This window comes from Amborella trichopoda, chromosome 4 (genome assembly GCF_054954075.1).
Source record: "Amborella trichopoda isolate Santa Cruz 75 chromosome 4, AtrichopodaSantaCruz75HAP2 v2.0, whole genome shotgun sequence".
Classification (NCBI taxonomy): domain Eukaryota; kingdom Viridiplantae; phylum Streptophyta; class Magnoliopsida; order Amborellales; family Amborellaceae; genus Amborella; species Amborella trichopoda.
In genome coordinates, this window is record NC_142339.1 from 10,859,323 (window position 1) to 10,881,118 (window position 21,796).

Consider the following 21,796-nt stretch of genomic DNA (forward strand, 5'->3'; position numbering starts at 1 on the left):
ATCTGATGTTCGGAACATCAAACGGTCTATAAAATTGATGTTCGATATTTTTGACATTAAACTAACCTATGAATATCATAAAATTAAACAAATAAATTTAATATGTGGCCGATGTTTACAACTTCGGACCAAGGCCAACTTCGGACCACTGCACAAATATGACATTTTTTTACCACAACATAAATAACGGTCAAATTTATGCTAATCATGACTTTTTGTGAAAGGTGATGATTGCAATAATATTATCCCTCCCTTCACCATTGGCAACTCATATATTCCTCCCATATTCTGAAGGACAGCTTGTTCAACCTCATACATGGTCTCCCTACTTCAAATATGCACAACAATAGGGAACAAGACTAGCTCTCATCCATTGGTTGGCCTTTAAGCAATACTTCATTCATTAACTTCTCAAAATCAAGGAAAGAAGATCCACCAATTTGCAAAGCTCTTTCTGATCCATCCTTCCATTCCATGGCTTTCAGCCTCATCTCCCTGCTCTTTTCTCCATTCATCAAAGCCTTAACCAGTGCTTCCACCTTCTCTCTATTCACCTCACCTTCTATCTCCATGCCTATCCCCCACTCATGACAAATGTACCTACAATTCATCTGTTGATCAGCAAAAACAGGCCAACAGATCATGGGAACCCCATGGCAAATGCTCTCCATGCAAGAATTCCAACCACAGTGGGTCAAGAACCCTACTGAAGCATGAGAAAGGACTCGTGCCTGATCGCACCATCGTGCGATGAACCCTCTTTCCTTGGTCTCTCTCGTAAACTCTTCTGACAAAATTGCTCCTTCACCCTTCACCGGATCCTCTCTGATAATCCATATGAAGGGGGTTAGACAATTAGCAAGACCCCAAGCAAATTCATTGAGTTGTTGAGGTGTCACAATTGTCATGCTACCAAAGCTCACAAATAAAACAGATCTAGGCTTTTGCTTCTCAAGCCAATCCAAGCATTCACTCTCTTGATTCCATAAGCTCATTGATGTGTTCTTCAATTGATCTTTGGATTCGTGATTACTGAACGAGATCAAGGGACCGAGTGCATACATAGGGCACAAAAAGCTGGCTTTCACGGCATTGAGAACCTCTTTCTCTAACTCGTAAAATGTATTGAGAATCAGAGCTGAGGACCTTAGAGCCTCTTGACATTCCACTTTGCAATACTGTACAATGAAATCATGAAGATTGGTGGTTCTTATGAAGGTGGGTAGGTCTCTAAGACGAATATTTGGCATTCCTGGTATCCAGTCCACGGTTGTGTCAAGGTATCCCTTGTCATGGATCAAACTCTCATCTACGTTGTAAACCAAGCAAAACCAGGCATGAGAGATCAAATAACGTTATAACATTCTCTCGCTCTCTACCCTGAAGTGCCCTAAAACAAAGGTCCCAACCTTACAACGAAAATTAAATAAAACAATTAAAATATGTCCGATGTTGGTAATATTGAATAGAGAGGTAAATTTATTTATTAAAAAAAAAAAAAAAAAAGGGTACAAAAGACAAGCTATTTGAAAAAATATGGACCTTAACATATTTTCCCTTGTGTACGGACAAGGATTTCCCATTGATTGATGTCAAGCAGTTTGCTAGATATGCTTGCGATCCTTTTGACCCTCAGGCAGAAATAGCCGACAAGTCGGTGGTTTTCTTAAAATATGACTAAAATGGCATAATAGTATTTAAAGAAATAAGTTTATATAAATGCGAGGCTCCAAACTATCAAATTAAAACGCACTTCAAAACTTTATTAAATAATGTTGTTTCGATATTGAAAGACTCTCAATTCGATCATCTCACAAGATGTATGGATATGAAAAAAAAAAAGTTTTTAATTATTGAAAATAGTACATCTTGTAATATATTATCTAGACTATCAATTTTGAAGATTTTCACGTGTTCATGAATTTGCTGGATCTATACTATTTTTTAACTTTAAATTTTATTATTAAAAATAAAAATAAATTTTCAGACCATTATAAAAATTTATAATATTAAAACAACATATTGAAGCACTATTTAAAAGTGCACCCTATTTTGATTTTTTAGAGCCTTGTACAAACCACACTCATATTTAAAGGGAACGTACACCACCATTCTAAAAGGCCTTCTAATATCCCGTTGAGGTAGTTTTATGCTAATAACATCTCACCCCACAATTTCTTTCTTTATAATTTAAAAGCAGCCTGACATTAAAGCAGCCGGACGTTACGGACATAGGACCACCGAAATTGAAACTCAAATAATAACATTGTCGTTTCCAATATTCACATTGAACTACCCCAAAACCCACCAAAAACAAATTAAAAAAAAAACAAAAATACAGTTTGTTGCTTCCAACAATCAATCGGAGCTAAAACCTGGAAAAAAAAGGAAAAAAAGGATCTAACTGAAAAATTTCAAAAATTATGTTCAAAATGTATTTATGTAAATTTAACCTAATCCGAACGTAAATTTCTCTAGAAAAACCATGAAGCTCACTTTCACCTTTTGCAATATGGGCTAAAATCAGTTGCGGGCCACTTACCATTAAGCATGCTCCAAGTTGTAGAAAAAACAATGGGGTGGGCCATCTACCAATGTCTTGAAGACTTCAGGGAGTTCTTCACAGAGTGGTGCTCAATGCCATAAACTCCACATTTATTTTGTCGTGATCCCAAAGAAACAATCGGTGCAATAAATCCAGGACATCAGCCCTATAAGCCTGCTCTCTACTAATAAGATGTTCGCTATGGTAATGGCCAACAGGTTCAGGAGTGTTACACAAGAGGTTATCTCTGCCCCAAACGGCTTTTATTAAGGATAAACAAATCATGGATGGCATTATACTAGCACAAGTACCTAATGGAGATCTTTAGGAATTTTGTGCTTTAGTATTTTTTGAAATATTATTATTTAAGAGGTATATGGGGCGGTCATTCCACATGATGTTCAGAATTGAAAAAGAAAAAAAAATCTAGGATTTTAGAACCCTAGTTTGGAGTAAGGAAGAAACCCTAGGTTTCTCCTATTTATTGATTGTGGCATTTTTTTCTTGCTGGTTTTACTGGTTTTTCAAATTTTCCTGCATCACTACTAGAAAGATTTGGAGGAACCGGAGTGCACAGAGTGAAACACTTTAATGAGGCTCTCTTGGAAAAATGGTGGTGGAGAGCTGCCCTAAGACGAGAGCAACTTTAGAATACAGTGATGTACAGTATGGAAAGGATGACTCTGGTTAGTTCCCAAGGGAGATTCCTAATGGAGCCTCAGGCTCAGTGGTGCGGAAAGGGATCAACAATGTTGTAAACATTTTCATTCCTTACAGTAGGATCTCTATCGGAGATGGGGCAAGAACAAAATTCTGGACTTGTTAATGGATAGGGGACTGCCCTCTCTATTCAGTTCCAGGAACTTACCTAAAGGTCGTCAACAAAATAACTTCTTCAAAGGATGTCGTAACGGTAGAAGCAAGTAGGGTAGTTTGGGATGTAAACCCAAGACATAGAGGAGTGGACATAGTGGTAGAGCAACAGTTTTTTAACCATAAATAGTACGCTCTATCACCATTTCTACTGCCTAGGCAAGGAGGATAGGTTTGTGTGGGAGCTAAGCCTGCATGATAACTTCTTAATGAGGTCCTTATACACTCATATAAGCCGAGATAGATACTTCAATACAAAACCTGAAGTAACTAGCATCGGGTCTCTCAAAATTATTCACATGGTAAGATCCTTTCTATGGTTGCTTGGGCCAGATAAGAACCCTCTGTTGAACAATTACACAAAAGGGGAATGATCCTTGCAAATGTTTGACTCTTTTGTAAGGCGGAGACTAATGCCTACTTATATCTGTCTGTTTTTTAGGAGACTTTGGGAGTGGCAGATGGGAAACACTAATTGGGATTAAGTTAGGCCGCCATCGGTGCACCGCTTGGTTGATAATCTTATAGTATTCCCTTTCACTACAAAGGGCATAATGTTTTGTGGCCTATGAGTGACAACTATATGCTGGCATCTATTAATTTTTAAGGAAGGAGTCAAGATGCATAAGACTTGCAAGCTACTATGATGACCACTATTAGTGCGCTGAGTGCAGGAGGAATTTAAAGAGGTATCAAAGGTGTTTTTTCTCAACAACTACGAAGATATACTCTTTCTCAAGGGACCAGGACTAGGGCTTTGAAAACATTGTTGTGGCGCTCACTACTAGAGGAGTGAGTTAAACTGAATTTTGATGGTCGTATTAGAAATGATGCAAGAGGGCATGGTTTGGGGCACTTCTAAGGGATAGCAGTGGAAAGGTGATTTGGTCCTACCAAGGACTGCTGCACCCCTATGAAGCTAATGAATCCAAATTATGGGCTATTAAACGTGGTGTAGACAGGTTACAAAAGCACCATAATCAAGTGATTATGACTCTACTAATGTGATTAGCCAGTGCCAAAAAATCCATCTAACCCCTTGGATATGGGCCGATATGACGGACGAGATGTAATTTTTACTTCAAAAGACGGTGAAGGTGGTCATCTTCAGCCATATCAATAGAGAAGGAAACCATACACTTTGGTGAAGAAGGCCATACTGCCTTATTCTTATTCACCTACTCTGATCTTTCTTTATCTTTTCTTTTTCCTTTTATTTTTCTTTTCCTCTTGCTTATATGCAATTCAATTTCTCAAGCTTTATTTAACATTAAAAAAAAAAAAATCTTGACATTCTTTTTTTTTCTTTTTTTCTTTAAACTTGTTCGTAGAAAAGACGCCCATCAACTGTATAAGTTTAGATTAGACAATTTGCAGTATTTGTTACCACGATGGGCAAAAGATGATAATATCAATGTACACAATCCCATAAAAAATACAAATATTAAAAGATATGATGAAGATATTTAATACTTAAAGGCTGAGCTTTTTATATGCCACTACGTATAGGGAATTCATAGATGTCACCTATCTCCTAGGCAGCTGATCTGAATGGATGGTTAAGATTGCCTCAATCATAATGTCATATCTAAATGTTATTTTATTTATTATTATTTTTACACATATAGCGTAACACCTAAAAAATATATATATAAAAAATTCAATATAAAATAAAAAGATAAAAGTACCCCTGATTCATGTTCACATGAATGGTATAAAAAAAAAAAAAAAAAATCTAAAAATAATATACTCGGAGATATCTCATCTAGATCAAATGGTCAAAAGGCTCGCTTATGACACTGGCTAAAGCTATCCGGTGCATCTATTAAGAATAATTGACCGGGAGAGAGTGGTATATATGGATGCCCTAGACGAGAATGCTTTCCCATATTTAAACAAGGCTTTCTTTGCTATGATGTTGCATCCTGGAAGTAAAGATCATTTTGATCGACAAGCAAACATGTGACCTATCTTAAAACCACAAATGAGTAGAATTACAACCTAACATGATGGAAATATGAGATAGTTTTGCAAGCATGAGATGTGAAAATCCCCATATCTATTTCAAAAGGAAAATTGCGGGCTGGATCGCATTTCTACATATGTGGACCAAAGAATGTAAAACATCTTCTTAAAGATGGATGCAAGGTATGACATTTAAAATCAACAGAAACTAACGGCTCAAATGTTTTCTTATTAGAATTATTATTTTTAGTTTTTTAAATTTATTTATTTTTTCATATTCACTGTCTCCATGTGAAAGATTACTTGTTGCTAAAAATAAAGTCTTAAAATCTATCTTAAAATTTTTTTTATTAAGAGGCCCGCATTTCTACGTATGCAGGCTTGACCAAGTCCATATAAAAAAGCATAGTTTATTATATTTCAACAGCTGTCGTCCGCACCTATTGGTGTGAAATAAAAATTTTCATATAAGCTTCAATTATCCTCCTGACGTGGTTCCTATTGGATAGAAAATTGTGGCCGACATAGCTGATGGTATGGAAAATGTTATCAAAGACTTTAATATTCATTCCAACGGAAAAATGGTCATTGTTTATCAATAACTTAAAACTGGCACTTCCAAAACCAACACAATCAAAATAGCAACCCTGAATGCACGATACAAATTTTTGAACCAGTCTTTGACTTTTTATTTTGTTTACTAAGGGAGAGGGAGAGAGATTAAGTCGGAAGAGAAAGGCCTGTGTTTGATCTTAGTTTTCAATTTTCATTTTGTTTGAGATATAGAGAGAGAGATTTTTGTTTTTTTGGAACAATTAACAGTAGTTTTCATTAAAAAAGAGCAAAACCTCCAAAGTACAAAGAGAGGGGTTATGTTGGAAGAAATACAGATTTGTTTTTAAACACTTTTCATTAGAGAGAGAGAGAGAGATAAACCTTTGAAAGGGATGATTCCCCTTTGGATGAGATCCGGAATTTGCAGGTAACCCCAACAGCTACTAGCACTGTTTGTGATCAAAGAAGCCCTAGGCACCCCTATCTCATCTGCAACCACCTTACTAAAATTAAGCACCCACTCCGATACTATACATCTCACCTTCGGAATCCCCGCGGTTTGATTAAGCTTCAAAACAAGTTCCCTGAAAGGATTCAACCAGTACTTTCTACTTGCATCTAAGAGGGTTGCAAGATCTGAAACCCTGTCGAATTCGGGGGCCAAGCCATCAGCTATTGATTCCATCCTAAAGTCTTCAAACCCATTCGAGAACTGGGTTCCATGAAACAGAGCAAGGCGGTCTTTCACAAACTCTGTGTTGACAAAGGTTATGTAGAAGCCTCTTGAGTGCAGTAGCTTCGCCAGTTGCATCATGGGGTTTATGTGGCCTTGCGCTGGAAATGGTAGGCACACTGCATGTGGCTTATGCATGCCTGTCTCTCTCTCTCTCTCTCTCTCTCTGCAACCTGCAATGGATGTTGTTTATAGCTCACAGTGTAGCGTTCAAAACAGGCGGCGCTATCAAAATATCTTTTTTGAATAAGGGTGAGGTTTGTATAAGGCCGAGGCTTAATCGATTAAAGTAAGACGTACTTTCAAATAGTGCCGAATCATGTTGTTTTAGAACTAAAAATCTTTAAGATAACCTGTAAATTTATTTTTACTTTTAATTATAAAATTTAAAAATTAAAAAATAATGTAAATTGAGTAGATATATAGGTATTTGAAAATCTTGAAAATTGAAAGTCTGGATAATATATTACAGGATGTATTATTTTTTATATTTAAAATCTATTTTTTGTTATATCCGTACATCTTGAGATCCAGATGATGAAATTGAAAGGTCTTTTACGATCGAAACAACCCTGTTTTTAATAAATTTTTGAGATACCCTTTAATTTGATTTAATTTGATTGTTTAGGCCTCACCCTTACATAAATTTTTCCTTTTTAACTTTTTGCTTTTAGATAATGAAAGCAGGCTCTCTTTGCTTTTTCTTTTTTTAAAATAACTATTGGGCCTATGCAGCTATAGACAAAAGCAATGAAGCTGGGTCAACTGCCGTTTCAATAAGCGTTGCACTCACCTTTTTTCAATGGTATGGACCGGAAAAATTTGTCCGTTGTGACTTTGATTAATGTTTAATCCTATGGTTCAGAAACGTAAAGCCTCTATTGTTGGTGCTTCTATATTTGTATTAAATTGGAATAGCATGCGTAAACATTAAAAAAAGGGCCCTCAAAACAATTTGGACAATTTGAATATTGTATAATAGAACTTTCTTACTAGTTTTAATACTTTGAAATATCTATACATAGTAGTGCCTTCCATAAAAATACAAATTTATGAAATATAGGGGGAGAAAAACCTTGGGAAGGAAATGCTATTCAAAATTTGTATCAATAAAATGAAAGTATGCAACAAGTTCATTTATTTTAGAAAAAATACGTCTTTATCTCCTATTTTTAACTTCTATATCTCATGAGATCCAAAAATTGAAAATACTACTTGTAAGCAAAAAGTCTCTATCTTTTATATATTACAACTTCCTGGATCCTTTTGATCATAAATTTTTGACCCAAACAAATACTAAAATGACACCCTATTCAAACTCCATCGCTTTCTCTAATACTCCATCTCTCGCTTTTCGTTTCTCAGTGAGTTTACCAGCCAAGGGGTTTAGCTTGAGCTCGAACACGAGCACTTCTTCTTATGTGAGAGAGAGAGTTGGAATTTGGGTTTTAGAGGGAGATGGAGTTTTGGAGAGAGAAAGAGAGATGTAGTTTGAGTTTTAGGGAGAGAAATGGAGTTGAGAGAGAGAGAGAAACGATGATGTCAGAGAGAGATGAAGTTTGGATTTTAGAGAGAGAGAGAGTTTTGAGATAGAGAGAGACGATGATGTGAGAGAGAGATAGTCATTTCATAAGTTGTTGAGGTCAATAATACATGGTCAAAATGGTTTAAGGGGTTGAAAATAAAAAATATAGAGTTTGTTTGCTTACAAATAATATTTTCAATTTTTTATTGTGATGAGATATGAAAGTTAAAATAAAAAATACTAAAATATTTTCCCTTTATTTTAATGTAAGAAGCCCAAAGTTGCAACATTGCACAATTTTACGACACTATATTTGCAGGTAGAAATATAGTGGCACTATGGTTAATACACACATATTTTGTGCCTTTGGTTCAAGATAAGGTACAGATCTTCCGAAGTATAAAATGTTAAGCTCTTTCCTTGGGCTATCTATATAGTTAGCAAATGTTCTGTTCACTTAGCCTAGCTACCATTTAAATAAGAAATGAAGAGAAAACCATGTAGAAGGAAGATGGTGGAACAATAATAATAAGGAAAACATTTGGTCTGCCGGAGGGTGGATTGAAATACGGATGGGTTTCTATTAGTCAGATGTACACATGCGCCCCCTCTAAAATTATCTTAAAGATGAATTTGTTATTTAAAATTTTTGAGATTCATCATCTAAGCCAAGTTGATCATACATATGAAAAAAAATCAAATAAATAAATAAATAAATCAAATAAATACCTTTATGCTTGCCCTCTAATAGAGAGAGTGAAAGAGACTCTTTTTTGTGTGTTTTTCTTTTTGTGCTCGGGTGGTGCATGGTAGAGGATTTGTGTTTTTTTATTTCTCTCTCCAAAACGTGGTTATTTTGCTGGTTATTATTGCCGATAAATTTTTCGACCGCATGAAGTGGTATCGGAGCTTCATTCAAATCTTGTGGATTATGGTGTTCATCGATAGACATCATAGCTCGTGGACATCTTTGGTGGGTATCTGAAATGAGCTCAGTGAAAATGAGACCTCTGACATATAGATATAAAAAATCTGAGAAGGCAAGAAGAGGAATTCACCCAGCCCTGACACACTATTATGATGGCAGTGAATCTGATTATTTTGTGTCCCATTCTATGTGAATGCTCCGTATCGAGAGCCTCGTGGTCATGAGAGGTATCTACTAAGGTTTGATGAAGATCTAGTTGAAGGTGAAAAAGAAGTAGGTTTAGATATTCAATTGGAATCATCATTCCTTGATGCCATGTATGACCCATTATTTATGAAAGTCCGATATTTGATGAAGAACAAGACAAAAGGAGAGAAATTGGCATTGAGACAGTAAAGATATCTAACTTTCTCATCAATGGAGAGATGAATAAGTAAAATATCGACCCAAACCTAGAAGAGATCGAGCCTATGAAAATACTTGACAAAAAAAAAAAGACGGACTGAAAGGAGAAATGATAAGTGAATTTAGTTCTTTCATTGATAGCGCTCATCTCGAAAATGCTCCCTAATCGTGTTGTAGGGCTGAGCATAAACAATTTCTATGGATATACAACTCATACCTCAAGGGTTTCTCAATTTCAGTGTACTATCATTGTGTTTTGATTAGTACAGTAACCCACAAGTTCTAGGATCATGTTTATAATATTTGGGTCAAAGAAGGTTGCGCGACTAATACAAATTTAATCTTAACGCATTTTAAAACTCGAATACAGGTTTTTTCCAATCAAAGAAGAATGATGCAGATTAAGATCTGGTTTCTACAAAATTTTAATTTTATATTTGTTAATTTTGTTTTAAAAAATATCAGTAGACTTTTAATTTTTTTTTTTAGGATTAATGGTTAAAAATAGGATTTTTAGGTTAGTTTGATAAAAATCAAAATTTTTTAGCACGTTTTGTTTTTTAAGATAATAACCGTTCATTTTTTTAAGGAAAGATAAGTCTTTCTTTAAGTTTGTTTTTCTTTATTTATTTATGAGCCTTTTAAGAAAAGATAGGTCTTTCTTTAGGTCTATTTTTCTTTATTTATTTATGAGCCTTTTTAAAAAAGATAGGTCTTTTCTTTAGGTCTATTTGTCTTTATTTATTTATGAGCCTTTTAAGAAAGGTTTATATTGGATGGGTTTTATCATTTGGGTTGGGACGTGGATGGAAACATCTAAAGATAGATTAATATTGGTTAGTTTTCAATTTTGGTTATTTAGTAAGGAGATATTTCAGGAGGTTTAGAAAGAGATTCCATCAATTGAAGGAGGCCTATCTCGTATCATAAGGACATGCGATAATAGAAAATGTCATGACAACGTAGTTATCTTTTAGCTAGCTAAAAGGAAATGAGCATTTTTTTAAAAGTGGTGTGGGTAGGAGTTGCATTAGTTGTGGAATAAGTAATAGTCTTTTGGTAGTTATCTTCTTTTAGTAGTTATCTATAGGTATGTGAAATCAAACTCTTTTGAAAATGAGCATATGAATTGTAATGGGGGATGGATTAATTTTTTAGTGAAAGAAGCTTATTGTAGAGAGAGAGTGAGAGAGCTCTTTTTGTGGGCTTTTCTTTTCTATATTCTGGTGGTGCATGGTGGAGGATTCGAACTCCTATGCCCGCGTTATCTTACAGATTTCTTCTCTATTTTTTTAGTTTTCTCTCTAAACACAGTTGTTTTGCAAGTTATTATGCCTAGTAAATTTTCAACTTCATTTAGATCGAGAAATATATAGAGGATTAAAAGAGATTCACAATGACCCTAATTCAAGAAATTTGGATAAGAAAATGATGAGAAATCTAAAAAGCGGCAAACATGGCTCAAGAACATTGTGTATTACAATAGTACATTGACTTTCGAGCCCGAATAAATCTAGATAAGAAATCAATAGAAGATACAAAGAGGTTCACAATAATCTAATTTCAAGAGATTTGGATGAGTAGATTATGACAGATCTAGAAAAAGGCAGATACGGCTCAAGAAGATAGGGTTTGTTGCAGCAAACTCCTAAAAAACGCCAGATTTTAATCCAAACTAAAGCTTCTAGATCAATTTGGTGATTTGGCAAGTTTTTAATTGAGCAAAAAATGTAGTTCAAGGGCTGCTAAGATGTCTCCTGCAGACACAGTAGGGTGGATTCACTAAGACTCAGCTGGTCTAAGTCCTAAAGTACTCAGCCGAGTGCACAGTGCATTCCCCCAAGCATTGTACACATCCACGTTTCCAACAAGGTGTACAATGAACTCGCCCTTACTCAGCCTCGGTCTATCGTCGAGGGCGAGTAACTTGGCCAAGTCCAAGTCGACTTGGCCAAGTCATGGTACATTGAGTACTTAAGGTAAAAAAGCAACTTCTATTTGAGACCAGCAGTCGGAAGGCCCTTCAATGCCGTCAAGACCAGCGTCATCCAATGCTTCTCTTTGCTCTAGATTAATGATCCCCACCACACCAATTGTTGACTTTGACAAGCACAGCACTTGGTGCAACACACCCTCAAAGTCTTCTTCTCCAACTTGCTGTTGGGGGCATTGTTATGGGGCCATCAGCCATTTGAGTTGATTTGGGCACTCATATGCCGAGGAAAGAAATCATTGAATGTTGAGAGAGGAAGAATTGGTGGCAGGAGGGATCTCCTCAGTGGGAGCTTGGTGCATGTTCCTTACTCTTAAAGGAATAGGCACTTCTAAAACAAGAACAAGGGAATTTTTTAATTACTGGGAGCAGAGATACCTCAGAATCCCTTCCAATCTCTATGGGACACAGATCGTGATCCTCACTTAATACCCTCAACATGAGGAAGCTTTATGGCAAACATATGACAGTATTGGGCAAGAGAGCATAACCAAAAAAACGATTTTATTTTAGGACAAGGCCACCCACTATAAGCTTGTTTAATAAGTATTCATCAAATGGTGGATGGAAGGCATATTTCCTGCAACCAGCAGAGACCCATTTAGTACCCCATTTTGATCTTCAATCTAGTATCGATCCATACAAATAACACCTTACAATATTGTGATATGTTCCTATAATAATGTTATTTTGTTTCTATTTGCTTTCTTAATTTTTGTAGATTGCAAAAGTTGTAAATTCCAGAGACCAAGCAGGTTTTTGGCATAAAATGAAAGACAAGTACCACAATTTCACCCTGCTAACTAATGCACCGATCAAAGAACAAGCATGTCTCGTCTTCTGACTCCCTATGCTTCGTCATTATTACAGCAAAAACTTGTGGCATCAACTCAGTATTCAACGCATTAGGTTGACGAAGCAACCTATAAGGCTACCCGTTATTCAAAGAAGGAATATGGACATAAGGTTACTTTAACGCATGAGGATGTTATTTATTGTAGCTCCCAAAAATTCGCGTTTACTGGTACTATTTCCAGACATCCCATTCGAGTTCTCCATAGAGTGTACAACTTTCAAAAAAATACTTGAGAATACGTTGGAGGCGTATCATTCAGTGGTTCCAAAGTGCTCCTTCTAGTACTTGAACAAACTGTATTTCTCAGTACTATCATTGTATACAAGGCCCCAACGGATACAAAACCGCATATAGATGAATGAACCTTCCTAATGGTTACATCAGTAAAGGAAATATGAATGACTGAACCTTCTTAATGTGGCTACACAGAAAAAGAAAGATGATATTACACGAGAAATACATTTAAGTTTCTATTAATTCACACTCCCCCTCAAACTCGAAATGGTTTGGTTGAAATCATAGAGAGTTTGCAGAGAAACCAAGAGTATTGAGCTGCATTATGTATTTTGGTGAATAAGTCAGCCAGTTGCTTAGAGGTAGCAATATATGGAACAGAAATTGTGCCTACCAAAACTTCTTGCCTGACACGGTAGCGGACAACTTCAATATGCTTGGTGCATTCATAGAAATCGTGATTTTTAAAAATATAGATGGCACTCTTATTGTCACAATAAAGTGGTGTAGGAGTAGCAATGATAACACCCATGTCAAGTAACCATCGAAGCCAAATAATTCCAGTTGTAATTTGTGTCATAGCCCTATATTCGAATTCTATTTTAGATAGGGCAATACGTTTTTGTCTCTTACTTTTGTAGGACAAAAGAGTGTCACCTAGTAAAATACAAAAACATGTAGTTGATTTGTGATCACTTGGGCTATCCGAGTCTGTGTATGCTCGCAGTTCAAGTTAGGAAGAAGAAGAGAAAAACAAAGCGTGGTGTGGAGTATCCCTAACATAATGAATAATACATACGACTGCGGCTAAATGGACGAACCGAGGGGCACTCAAGAATTGGTTGCCTTATGTTTACGATGCAAATCAGAACCATCTTTAGATGAAGACCCCTCAAATATGAACACCACAAACTGATTTTTTAAAAAAATGATAGAGATAGTGGGGACAAAAAAACTCTGAAATGAGACCAGATCTATTAAAACGAATAGATTCACTCTCAGATAAGTGGCAGAGCCAACATCGATCCAAAAGCACGAAATATAATATAAAATGCAATAAAACATATTTAATCTAATAAAATAAAAAATGCAGAAAATAAATATAGAAAGGTAAAAAAAGTACCAGACCGGGCCAGTTGGCCTGGGACTCCCGAGGCTTTGAGGCCTCGCCCGTATCAGGACCGGCTGAGTTTGTGTCGTGCATCCTCTTTGTCTCTCTCTTCAATTTTTGAGTAAACCTGGGCTTGCTTAAATTGTTATCTTGGTCTAAGGGTGACCTAAAGCTAGGTCTAAGGGTGGCCTAAAGCTAGGTCTAGGGTTTGCTAGATGGTTTTCTCTCTCTTTCTCTGATTTTCTCCTACCCGTCCCACCATCCTCTCATTTCTAACCTACATGTCCCACCCAAAGATTTTCTCTCTTTTTTAGGCACGCTAGTCTTTTCTCTTAAAGACCTAATAGGAGTGTAGAATAGAAACTACGGGATTTGCTAGGTGTAGAATGGATAACTTCTAAAACCATGAGATTTACTAGGTGCAGAATGTATACCCTACTAAAACCATGAGATTGCTAGGTGTGGAATGGATACTGACTAAAACTATGGGATTTGCTAAGTGTGGATCATAGGATGGGACCGTGGATTACTGTGGTCTATGGTTTAGGGGTCTACTGAAATAGTGTGGTTATATGGGTTCAGGAAAACCATAGAATTTGCCAATTTTAAAATGGAGTGTCTACACCTAGATGCACAACATAAGCAATATCGAAACAAGAAATTGTTAGATATATCAAATTTCGAACCAATTGACAATAAAAGGTTGAATCTGGGAGTAATTCATCAACACTTGCTTGAAGTTTGACATTCAATTCAGTAGAAGTTTCAACTCTCCTAGTATCATCCTTGAGGCGAGCTTGGGAGACAATATCTGAGGCATACTTATGTTGAGATAACATATAACTATGGGGAGAATAAGCAACTTCTAAACCAAGAAAGTAGCGCAAGAACCCCAAAATCTTTCATTTCAAATATTTGATTCAGTTTTTATTTGATCTTATGAATAGTGCCCAAATCATCACCATATATTATCATATCATCTATATAAAGTAACAAAATGGCTCTGCCAATAGAAGAACCAGACAAATATAAGGCTGGATCACGATGGCCTTGTTGAAATACTGTTAACACGACTGCATTATGAAATTTCTCATACCTGGCTTTGTTGAAATACTGTTAACACGACTACATTATGAAATTTCTCATACCAAGCACGAGGGGCTTGTTTGAGTCCCTACAGGACCCGTCGAAGCCTACATACCCTATTCTAAGAATTTGTAACTCCAGAAAGTATCTTCATATAGACTTTCTCATCAAGTTTACTATTCATAAATGCATTTTTGACATCTAACTAATATAAAGGCATTTTTTGCACAGATGCAACAGAAATAAGTGTTTGACCAGTAGTCATATGGGCTATTGGGGCAAACATTTTTGCAAAGTCAATTCCATATTGCTGATTGTTTCCTTTTACTTCTAGGTAAGCTTTATATCTTTCAATGTTTCTATATGTTGTTCTTTTGATTTTGTAGACCCATCGACAACTAATGGCATTTTTCCTTTTGAAAGAGGGATAAGGTCCTAAGCATGCATTCAATAAAGAGCATTCAATTCTTCTGCCATTCCGTATTGCCATTCCATATGATTGGGAGCTTCTTTGTAAGTTTGTGGCTGAAAATGAAAGTGAATGGAGGCAAGAATGGCTTGATGCCCAGGTAAGAAGGCTTCATAATTAGCAAATCGAGAAAGCAGAATATAGACATGAATATTATGCCTCACAACAGGTGTAGGTGCAAGATTAGCAGGTGCAGGTGCTTGAATAGGATATGTGACATCAATTGAAGGATCTTCTTCTTGGCCATTGGTTTCAGATGAAAAGTCTGATGACTAAGGAGCAGAAGGTGGTGAATCGTTAACAGAAAAATGGACAAGAAAAGCAAAATTTGAGGAAGAGTTGGTTATAATCGATATTGAGTAAAAAAAGATGTGTTCAGAAAATACAACATGCCTAGATATTCGACTTCTCTTGGTTACTAGATCTTAACACCTATATCTTTTTTTAGAAACAAGATACCCTAGAAAACGACATTTCACAGCTTTGGCAAATAATTTATCCCTCTCAGATGTAGGCAATAAGATAAAACAAGAGCAATAAAAAACACGAAGAATAAAATAATCAAGTGAATGGGAGAATAAGAGCTCAAAAGAGGAGTTTCCAGACAAAATAGAGGAAGGCATAATGTTTATCAGGTGCACACCAGTGTGAGCTACTTCGACCCAAAAAAACTTAGGAGCAAAGCTAGACAGAAGAAGAGCCCTGGTGGTTTCTAAAATATGACGATGTTTGCGTTCAGTGTTACCATTTTGTTTAGGAGTATAAGCGCATGATTTTTTATATTGAATATTTTTATCCAAGAGAAATAATTGAAGCATCGCACTAACATATTCCCCACCAAAATCTGAGCATAAAATTTTATTTTTTGTAGAAAATTATCTTTCAACATAGGAATAAAATTTGGTAAAAATGTCAAGAAGTTTGGTGCGACTATTCATAAAGAACACCAATGTGTATTTGCTGTACTCATCAATAAAAGTTACAAAATAACGTGAACCACCTTTTGAAGAAATAGGAGCAAACCCCATACATCAGTGTGCACAAGATCAAATTCAGAAATAAAAATTGAATTGCTGCAACTAAATGGCAAAGCATAAAATTTTGCAAGCTTACAAGGTTCACAATGTTTGACCTCAAAAGACATTTTATTAGTGATAGAACAAAGAGTACCACAAAACAATAGAAATTATAACCTAGAAGCAGAAATATGACCAAGACATTCATGCCATAAAATAGTAGTATCCAGAGCAGACATGGCACTTTCAGAGGGACATGGCCATATAAGCTAGTCCAGGAAGTACAGATCACCAATTTTATGCCCAGTCCCAATCAATTTCTTGAACCGTCGATCTTGCACAAAACAACCAGAGGGAGAAAAGACAACATCACAATTATAACGGGTAATTTGACTAATAGAAAGGATATTCCTGGTGATAGAGGAAACATGATAAACACAAGAAATTTGTAATTTACTAGAGGGATCAGAAGTAGTAGTAATAGAGCCAACCTTAGAAACTTTCATAATGGCCCTATCAGCAGTTCGAATACTGACAAAAAAAGGTTTACAATCAAGAAGAATAGACTCATTAACTGTCATATGCCAAGAGGCACCTGAGTCATCAACCAAGAAGCAGAAATATTGTTACTTGCAATGGATGGGCTAGATTCAGAAGCAAATCGGGATTAAGAGAACATGGACTATAACTGCTCAACTGTAAGAGTTACTGAAAGAGGAACAACAACACCAGACATGGCAGATTGATCAGATATGCGTCCTTCCACTGATGGGTTGGACTCCATGGCAACTGCTACAACATATTTTTTTCTTCTTTGAGCATGCAAATTTCATGTGCCCAAGTTCTTTACAATAATTGCACCTAACAGAAGACATATCCTGATGGGGTACATAACAAGAACTCCGTTTAGGATTTTTGTACTTGAAATTCTAAGTTGTAGCAAAAGTAGTTTCTCCCATTGAAAGGTTACTAAGAGACTTAATCTTAGTCTCTTCTGTAATCAACTCAGAAGGAGCCTGAGTAAGAGTGCACAGAGTGGCTCTGTGCAGCATGGCACTCCTGGTACTGTCAAATTCTGGCCAAGTGCCATCAAGAATTCAATAACTCTAAACTGATTTCAAGATTTTTCGACAATCTTCGTACTAGTTCCATTAGTGATTTCAAGCTCAAGAAGGGTCAGAGCATCCCAAAGCACCTTCATAGGAGAATAAAAGTCACTGAATGGATTGATCATCTTGTCAAAGGGAACGAAATTCCTGCACTAATTGATATTTTCTTGCCCAATTAGTTTGATTATAGATTTCTTCCAAAAAAACCCAAACCTCTCGAGCATTCTTAAAATTACTCAAATTGACTCCAATATTACTCTCCACTTACCCCATTAGCCAGGCTATTAACCTAGCATTCATGATTGCCCATTCAACTGACCTTTCTAGATCATGTGGTCTCATTCCTGTTCCATCTCTCTATCCTAAGAGTCATTTACCATGAATCAAATTTTCATGTACGAGGCTCAAAAAACGTAGTTATTTCCATTGAGCTTAACTGGTACATATTGAAAAGATTCGTATTTTTCCATTTGAGCAAACAAAAATTATAGCCTTTAATTTCTAGGATCAAGAAATAGAATGGTTCAAAAAGGTACAATGGACCACAAGACCCAACCCACTTTTATGTTTTTAATTTGTATGTCATTTTAAGAGAGCTTTTGGGTTTTATTTTGAAAACAAAAGGAAAACACGGGAGGGGTTTCTGGGCTCTATTGCAAACATAGGAAAAGAAACGCACGGGAGAATGAAGATGAAAATCAACAGGAAGCAAGAGTTAAAGAGATAAACACATTAGTTTAGGAACATTGATGAAAAACAACATGAAGAGAGAGGCAGAGAGAGAAAACACAATAGTTTGGGTTTTCAATAACCGGGAGAAAAATACAGTAGAATAGAGACGCTGAAAAGGAAACAAAGCAAGAGGTAGAGAGAGAGATTGATATTTTTTTACTTGGTTTGGTGCATATAATTGAAAAATAGATGCAACTGAACTCTGAATGGAATTTTTCGACGGTTTTGGGATGCCGCAGAGATGGCAGAGGTTGTTGGAGTGGTCTTGAAAACAATGGAGGAAGCCTGGGGATGGGGTTTCAGGGCATGAAATCAATGGATTAAGCCAGAACTATAACTTAACCTTTGATTTTGCCAAAAAAACAAAGTCACCGGAATAATATAGCACTGGAAAAAAAACTTGCACTAGCCCGCTTGATTCAAACGAGACGGTCAGAAAACAAATCAACCCTAGATCAGAAGACTCCTTCTCCCAAAGCAAACATTTATTTGTCTAACCAAGCAAGATCAAACTAGTAGATCGAAACTGTGCTCTGATACCATGTGAGCAAACTGTATTTCAAGGCCCCCAACTTATAGGGTTACAAAACCGTGTATGAATGAATGAACCTTCCTAATGTGGTTATACAGAAAAGGAAAGAAGATATTACACAAGAAATACTTATAAGTTTCTATAATTCATATCCTGAATGGGTTCATACATGTTGATGTGCCTAGCATTCCAAGCAAAGCCACGTGATATCTCTAGGTTTCCATATTTAGTGGGTCCTTGATCCCAAATTTTAAGAAACAAATATTTTTTGGCAAGAGATAAGGGTATCACTTGACCTCTATTAGGATTTCTTATTTTTTGATAGTTTCTATTATCTAGGATAATTATCTTTTTGGGTTAGTTCTAGTTATGTTAGGATAGACATGAGAGTCCACACTAGAAGATCAAACTAAATTTATATGTGGAGCTTGGGAATACTATCACAGATAGAGTAACAGTTTATGTATCTGTGATGGTGATTCTGACTTGACTCAGATGTGACATATGTGTTTGGGCCACATGGGTGAAAGTGCTTTGGCGGAACTTAACAAACGTCAATTGATCAATGGTATAAAAAAATGCAAGTTGCACTTCTATGAGCAATGTGTTTATGATAAGCAGTCTTAGGAGCAGTTTTGCACGTCATAACATACCACAAAAGGCACTCTTGAGTATATTCACATTTTTTAGTATATTCATTTCGATGTATGGGGCCCTACATCAGTTGTCTCAAAAGGTAGATCTCTATACTTTATTTCCTTCGTAGATGATTTCTCTAAGAAGGTGCACATTTACACACTAAAGAAAAATACAAAGGTATTTAACATGTTCAAGCATTGGAAAGCTAAGGTCGAAACACAGACAGGAAAGAAGGTCAAGTGCTTGAGGACTGATAATAGAGGAGAGTATACTTCAGCAAATTTTGTGAATTTTTGTAAGAGCGATGTTCGCCACTTCACTACTCCGAAGACACAACAACATAATAGAGTTGATAAGTGAATATGACACTTCTAGAGAGGCTTGCAACATTTTGAGTAATGCTCGTTTTTCAAAGGACTTTTGGTCAGAGATGATCAATATGGTATGTTATTTAGAGTTAGAGCTGCTTGATGTCAAGGCTGCATTCCTTCAATGAGAGGTAGAAGAACATATTTATATGACTCAGCCACAACGGTTTGTTGTTAAAGGAATGGAGGACAATGTCTGAAAGTTGAAGTAGTCGTTGTACGATCTTAAGCAGTCTCTCAGGCAATGGTACAAGCGCTTTGATACATTCATGATTGGATACGGTATGGTAGAAATAAATATGACAATTGTGTCTATTTTAAGAGATTTACTAATTGTTCGTTCATCTAGTTTTTGCTCTATGTGAATAATATGCTTATTGTTGCAAATAATTCTTTAGAAATCAGTAAATTAAAGACTCAGCTTGCTAGAGTATTTTAAATGAAAGATTTAGGTTCATCAAATAAAATTTTGAGTATGAAGATTCGCAGAGATCGAAAGTTAGGTAAGCTATCTTAGATAGCCATTGAGAAGGTCATTGTTAGATTCAGGATAGAAAATTCAAAGCCCATGGGTACTCCTCTTGTTGCACATTTCAGATTGTCAGCAGCATTATCTCCATGTTCAGATGCTGAAAAGGAATACATGTGACATGTTCCCTACATATATGCAATAGTTTGCACTCGTCCAGATCTTTCTCATGTCATTAGTGTTGTTAGTAAGTATATGGCTAATCTAGAAAATGAGCATTGACATGCAATAAAATGGATTCTGCGTTACCTAAAGGATACATCAGATGTGGGTTTGGTGCTTGATAGAGATAACAAGTTTGGTGACAAGGTTGTTGGTTATGTTGATGCTAACTTTGCAGGTGATTTGGACTGTAGGTGATCTACTACAGGCTATGTGTTTACATTTGCAGGAACTTCAATCAGTTGGAGGTCGATGCTATAAATACTGGTTGCTTTGTCTACGATTCAAGCAGAATACATGGCAGTTGCTGAGGCAGTGAAAGAAATCATTTGGCTTAAAGGGCTTGTAAGCAATTTGGGCTTACAATAGAAAGGAACTATTATTTATTGTGACAGTCAAAGTGCAATACATTTGGCAAAGAACCAGGTATATCATGCAAAGACGAAGCGTATTGAATTCTGATACCATTTTATCCATGAGATCATAGCTGAAGGTCATATCTTATTATTGAAGATTGACACCAAGACTAATGTTACAGATATGTTAACAAAGCCAGTTTCATTACAAAAGTTCAAGCTATGCTTGGACTTGACTAATGTGTTTCCAAAGTGAGCACCTTGTGGAGGCGCATGTGGAGAAGATGGTTGATAGTATTCTCTTTTGAAATCCAAGTCAAGATGGAGATTTGTTGATGTGCCTTGCATTCCAAGCAAAGCCACGTGATATCTCTAGATTTTCATATTTAATGGGACCTTGATACCAAATTTTAGGAAACAAATATTTTTTGGATATCTCTAAATTGGCAAGAGAGAGGGGCATCACGTAACCTCTATTTGGACTTCCTATTATTTGTGATAATTATCTTTTTTGGATTAGTTCTAGTTATGTTTGGATAGACATGAGATTCCACACTAGATAAGGATAAACTTATATACCCAAAAGCTATGGAAAAGGATAGAGCCCCACGTACCACCTCTTTTAGGTGATTTCCTTTTTCTATATATTGGGTTATTTAGAGAGAGAAAAATATCCAGAAAAATAGAGAAAAACTTTTGGGGATTTTTGTAGAGAAAGAAAATTGTAGAGGAGAAGGCTTGGTGAAATATTGAGTCTTGGTTCTCTCAATAAGTTGCCTTATAATTTTCTTTTTTTGATTTAGTGAAAAACAACGATCGCCTTCGGTGTAGGTGTAGTCACATCTGTGACGAACCACATAATTGATGTTGTAGCAAATTTTTCTAATTAATTCACAAATGATTAATTTTTAAAGACAATGGTGTCACAAGAACAAAATTGCATTATGAAGAGATTGTTGATGTTGAGTTGCCTAACCAACATTCTCTCTCTCTCTCTCTCTCTCTCTCTCTCTCTCTCTCTCTTACACACACACATTCATTTTGCTGATGTTTGTACTATCAAGAAGGGCTTCTT

At 36.1% G+C, this 21,796-nt stretch overlaps 1 protein-coding gene across 1 annotated transcript; it reads right to left on the reverse strand.

Annotated features, from left to right (window-relative positions):
• Positions 1-47: 47 nt before the first annotated feature.
• On the reverse strand, positions 48-6,849 carry LOC18442994 (7-deoxyloganetin glucosyltransferase). Its single transcript, XM_011628237.3, has 2 exons — positions 6,320-6,849; positions 48-1,309 (listed from the first exon to the last, which is right to left on the reverse strand). Exons 1-2 carry the CDS (start codon positions 6,807-6,809, stop codon positions 360-362), a joined length of 1,440 nt encoding a protein of 479 aa, XP_011626539.2. The 5' UTR covers positions 6,810-6,849; the 3' UTR covers positions 48-359.
• Positions 6,850-21,796: the final 14,947 nt, after the last annotated feature.